General features: G+C 56.7%; 1 protein-coding gene across 1 annotated transcript; it reads left to right on the top strand.

The window, feature by feature from the left end:
• The first annotated feature begins 2446 nt into the window (after window positions 1-2446).
• LOC136545073 (putative xyloglucan glycosyltransferase 10) lies at window positions 2447-5443 on the top strand. The gene is made up of 5 exons (XM_066537117.1): window positions 2447-3421; window positions 3544-3852; window positions 3987-4277; window positions 4378-4491; window positions 4600-5443. The coding sequence occupies exons 1-5, from the start codon at window positions 2663-2665 to the stop codon at window positions 5200-5202; spliced, it is 2076 nt and encodes a 691-aa protein (XP_066393214.1). The 5' UTR covers window positions 2447-2662; the 3' UTR covers window positions 5203-5443.

Below are 5443 nucleotides of genomic sequence, written 5' to 3'. Positions count from 1 at the left end.
CCGGTAGCCGAGTTATATACGAAACGGCGAGACCGGCGCTTGCCCATCGGTCCGAAAGGGGCGCGTCCTCCTCCCCTGTACCCACAGCGCCGGCACAGGAAGCACAGGCGCAGCGGCACAGGACCGGAGATGGGCGGCGACGAGCTCCTGTCAGAGTGTACGAGCGCTCCCTCTCTCTGTGTGCGGGAAACCCGGGCGCGATGAAGACTTCGGCGACGGCATGGGCAGCACGCGGTCGCGGCATGCTCGACGGTCCAGGCCGGCGCGGCCACCTAATCGGCGCGGCAATCGCCCCTGCGCGCGTGCGGGCGAGCACGCTGTCGCGGCCGTCGCTGGACCGTGCGGCAGTCCGCTCCCCTCCTCTTTTTCTTTTTCCTTTTTTATTCCAAAACTGAATTCCTTTCCCTTCTTCTTTTTTTTGACAGAGAAAGGGAGCCACGTGCGGTCTGCTGGCCATCCCAGGGGCAGAGCTGCTGCCCACCATCTTTTCTTCTTCTTTTTCTTTTCTCTTTTCCCTAATTAACATTATTAGCACACATAAAACTAGCTTCACCTCTATATCTAACACAGCTTAAGATAATTATCAAGTAACACCGGGGTGTTACACGAGTCTCCGACAGCAATGGGTTCGTGCCCCCTGCGCTGTGGAAGGGGAAGAAGGAGCGCTGGGTGCTCGTTCGGGAAGGGAAGGCCGTGGCATTGGACGGGGGAGAGGGGGTCTGTTGGGCCGGGCCATCGCGGTCTAGTGTCGCGCACTTCGGTCGGAGCGCGACCGGTCGCCTGATAGACTTTGCGCATATGGAAAGACTTCCATCTGGATCATACGGACATACGCCACCTAATTTGCCTTGAAGTTGGAACGTAAATGCTCCTACACGGACGTCCGCCCTATTTTCTTCGTGTCGGACGCTTTTTTAACTGGACTAGAATCTATACAGCCTGTCAACGGCACAACAATCTTCATCTTTCTCTCCCACGCCGCTGCTTGTCTCTCTCACATGGTTTCTCGTCTCCCTAACGATGACGTGACTGCTTGTCTCGCCTTACTCCCTCAATGCCTGCTTTCCTCCCTCACGGCCTCACTCGCCCGCGCCCGTCCTTGCTCTTCCCTCGCCGCTGCACCAGCTCGCCTTCCTACCTCGTCTCCATGGCGGCCAAGTGGATCTAAGTGGACACCTCTATGGTGAGGTGTTTCTCGGCTATGAAATTCTCCATGGTCGGGTGTCTCTCGACGACGAACTACACGCTGGAGGGTTGACCTCACTGGCGACAAGCTCCTCCATGGTGGCTGGGTTCCTTCATAGGCAAGCGCAACCGAATATGTACTCTAAGGTGGGTTATGTTGTAATATGTGATATGCTCTAACAGTCAATTTTGGATGTTACATGTTTTATGGCACTCAGCATAAAATTAGATTTCATGATGTTGCAACAGTCGATCTGAGATGATGGAACATGTTTTTTTTATGTTGCAATAGTCGATTTATGATGTTGCAACATGTTTTTTTTATGTTGCAACATGTTTTTTTATATTACAACAATCGATTTGAGATGTTGCAACTTGTTTTTTTAAATGTTGCAAAAGTCGATTTTAGATGTTGTAACTATCGATTTAAGATGTTGCAGTGGTTATTTTTATGTTACATGAGGTTTTAGTGGGTTGCAAACCTTTGTTCTTGAATATTGCAAGCAATGATTAACATCTGATCCATTTGTCTCTCTTTCCATCTCTCTCCCTCACATATGGCAAGGTGCGTTGTCAAACACTATAGAAAGAGTAACCACTATTACTGTAGTTTACTATTGCATCACAGGAGAAAGGAGAGAGCTGGATGAGGATGAGCGTTGGGTGAGACGGGTAGATAAAAAACCTCTGAATACGAAAGAAAGGAGCGTAGCGGAAGCCTCTCAATCCAAAAAGGAAGAAGACGAGTAGAGCAGAAGCCTCTCCATCCAAAAGGGAACAAGACGAGTAGAGCAGAAGCGTCCAGATTAATTGTTTATATCCAGACGTGCAGATGCATTTCCTAAACACCAAGCGCGCTCAATGGCAGACGCCAGCGCAATTGCTCCGAAAGAAATGGCAGACGCCAACGCCATGGTCCCGTTCGATGGTCTAAAACTTAACTGAAAAACACTGTTCTGGCTGGTTTGTTGTGAGAGAAAAACACTGTAGCGACTGAAACTTGGCTGAATCTCGAGAGGAGAACCAGCCGCCTGGTTCGCTGAACAAGACCAGCGAACAAGACCCATAAAGCCTTCTCCTGTACTGTAGGCGCTCCGCAAGTGCTCTGACGTGTTGAGCGGTTCCTTGCCCTGTACTGTAGGCTTCGACGGTTCTCACTAGTCACTAGTCACCTCGTCTTCCACCGCCTTCCTCGCCGTCCCATTGCATTGTTGCAGGCTTCCAGCAGCTGGTAAGCTCCCCTTCATTGCACGGAGATCGGTGTTGGAGCTGGGTGAGCGTGAGCGTGAGCGTGAGCTCAAAAGAAGGGGAGCCCCAGGAGGACCAGCGTCTGTGACCTGTGTGTCACTCACTGTGCTCTCGGTCTCCGCTTGCTATTTTGGGGCAGAGCAGAGGCGGGGGAGAGGGAGCCGGTCTGGTCGGGTCGGGTCTGGTCCGGTCTCCGGTCGGGTCACCTGCGTTCTCGCGCCGCCCGTCGATGGCGCCGTGGAGCGGCCTCTGGGGCGGCAGGGCCGTCCTCGCCGGCCGCGACGCCTACCGCGGCACCCCGGTCGTCGTCCGGATGGAGAACCCCAACAGCTGGTCCATCTCCGAGATCGACGACGACGAAGACGGCGATGACTACGGCGGGGGCCGGAGGCGGCGGCGGCGGAGGAGGAGGGGCAAGAACGCGAAGCGGATCATCTGGGTGCTGCTCCTCAAGGCTCACCGCGCCGCGGGGTGCCTGGCGTGGCTGGCCTCCGCGGCCGTCACGCTCGGTTGCGCGGCGCGGCGCCGCGTCGCGGCCGGCCGGCCGGACGCCGACGACGGAGCGCCCTCGCCCGTCCCCGCGTCCGCTCCCACGAGTCCGCCGCCGCGGCGTTCCCGGCTCTACGCGTTCATCCGGGCGCTGCTCCTGCTGTCGCTGTTCCTCCTGGCCGCCGAGCTCGTCGCGCACGCCAACGGCAGGCGCCTCGCCGCCGCTGCGGTGTCGCTCGGCTCGCTCCACGCCTCCTGGGTGCGCTTCCGCGCCGCCTACGTGGCGCCGCCGCTCCAGCGCCTCGCCGACGCCTGCGTCGCGCTCTTCCTCGTCCAGAGCGCCGACCGCGTCGCCCAGAGCCTCGGCTGCCTCTACATCCGCCTCAGGCGCGTCAGGCACGAACCCGTGTCGCCGCCGGCGGTGCCCGACGCCGAGGACCCCGGTGCCGGCTACTTCCCCATGGTGCTCGTCCAGATACCAATGTGCAACGAGAAGGAGGTGAAAACTGCAGCATTTCTCCACTTGCATTTGCAATTCCGCCTAAAAATTCAAAATTTTGACCCACACAAGCTCAATTCCAACAACCAACATGATGATGTTCGTCGCTCTGTTCCATTCAGGTGTACCAGCAGTCCATCGCGGCGGTCTGCAACTTGGACTGGCCGAGGTCCAGCCTGCTGGTGCAGGTGCTGGACGACTCCGACGACCCCGTCACGCAGGCACTGATAAGGGAGGAGGTGGACAGGTGGCGGCGCCACGGCGTGCGCATCGTGTACCGCCACCGCGTGCTCAGGGAAGGGTACAAGGCCGGCAACCTCAAGTCGGCGATGAGCTGCAGCTACGTCAAGGACTACGAGTACGTGGCCATCTTCGACGCCGACTTCCAGCCTTACCCTGACTTCCTGCGGCGCACGGTGCCGCATTTCAAGGTAGCTTGAGCCTTGAGGTGAATTCATTCATCCATTGCTTGCTTGGATCGATCATGCCGAATTGCGCGCATGGCCGGCATTCCGATGATCGCTGTATGACACGTTGTGTTGGATGGTATGTATGCATTTTGCAGGACAATGAGGATTTGGGGCTGGTGCAGGCGCGGTGGTCGTTCGTGAACAAGGATGAGAACCTGCTGACGCGGCTGCAGAACATCAACCTGTGCTTCCACTTCGAGGTGGAGCAGCAGGTGAACGGCGTGTTCATCAACTTCTTCGGGTTCAACGGCACGGCCGGGGTGTGGAGGATCAGGGCTCTGGAGGATTCAGGGGGCTGGATGGAGCGGACCACCGTCGAGGACATGGACGTCGCGGTCCGGGCGCATCTCAAAGGCTGGAAGTTCATCTTCCTCAACGATGTGGAGGTACATCAGTACTACATGATGTTGAATTTCTCTAGGACGTAGTTGGGACTTGGGATGTCAGCAACATCTGTGCTGAAGCATCGATTTCATGTTTGGACAGTGCCAGTGCGAGTTGCCGGAGTCGTACGAGGCTTACCGGAAGCAGCAGCACCGGTGGCATTCAGGGCCAATGCAGCTCTTCAGGCTGTGCTTGCCGGACATCATCAGATGCAAGGTATTGTACAGTATCACCTACAAATTTGTGATTACATTGCCATCCAGTTCAACATCTTTGTCCTAATTATGAAATTAAATCTTGTTTTTGGTTTGCATTGCGTTGCAGATGGCGGTGTGGAAGAAGGCGAACCTGATCTTCCTCTTCTTCCTGCTGCGGAAGCTGATCCTGCCCTTCTACTCCTTCACGCTCTTCTGCATCATCCTGCCGCTGACCATGTTCGTGCCCGAAGCCGAGCTCCCGGACTGGGTGGTGTGTTACGTCCCTGCGCTCATGTCGCTGCTCAACGTGGCGCCGGCGCCCCGGTCGTTCCCGTTCGTGATCCCGTACCTCCTGTTCGAGAACACCATGTCCGTGACCAAGTTCAACGCCATGGTGTCCGGCCTGTTCCAGCTCCGCGGCGCCTACGAGTGGGTGGTCACCAAGAAGTCCGGCCGCCCGTCGTCGGAGCAAGGCCTCGCCGCCGCGCCGGCTACCAAGTGCCAGCAGCAGCGGGAGGAGGAGGAGGCCGTGACGGAGCAGACTGGGACGACGAGGACGAGGAGGTACAAGCGGATGTACAAGAAGGAGCTGGCGCTGTCGCTGCTGCTGCTGACGGCCGCCGCCCGGAGCTTGCTGTCGAAGCAAGGGATGCACTTCTACTTCCTGCTGTTCCAGGGGGTCTCATTCCTCTTGGTCGGCCTCGACCTCATCGGCGAGGGCGTGAAATGAGACCGTGGATGGCCATGGATGTAGTAGCTCTAGGCTCTTCTAGGCTGTAGCTCCGTTCAGGGATAGGGTGATGATTAGTGGTAGTGCCTGGAATTGTTCAGTTCAGTCCTCTGAATTCTCGTAGAATGTCTGGTAGTAGTGTAGATATCTCAGCTCTGACTTGTCGCGTGTAAATTCTCGCAGCTGCTTAGAGGATAGAGATGAGCAGAGTCTCGATCGATTCTTTTGTATGAACGAAGCC

The sequence above is a fragment of the Miscanthus floridulus genome, chromosome 3 (assembly GCF_019320115.1).
Source record: "Miscanthus floridulus cultivar M001 chromosome 3, ASM1932011v1, whole genome shotgun sequence".
NCBI classification, from domain to species: domain Eukaryota; kingdom Viridiplantae; phylum Streptophyta; class Magnoliopsida; order Poales; family Poaceae; genus Miscanthus; species Miscanthus floridulus.
Note: the sequence above shows the minus strand (reverse complement) of the source record. Positions and strands in the feature narration are given on the sequence as shown.

Excerpts from the sequence above, each read along its gene's own strand:
- LOC136545073 (XM_066537117.1), top strand. The coding sequence starts at position 2,663 with ATGGCGCCGTGGAGCGGCCTCTGGGGCGGCAGGGCCGTCCTCGCCGGC. Across the intron at positions 3,853-3,986 it reads GCACGGTGCCGCATTTCAAG|GACAATGAGGATTTGGGGCT; the intron begins GTAGCTTGAGCC and ends TGCATTTTGCAG. Across the intron at positions 4,278-4,377 it reads TCTTCCTCAACGATGTGGAG|TGCCAGTGCGAGTTGCCGGA; the intron begins GTACATCAGTAC and ends ATGTTTGGACAG.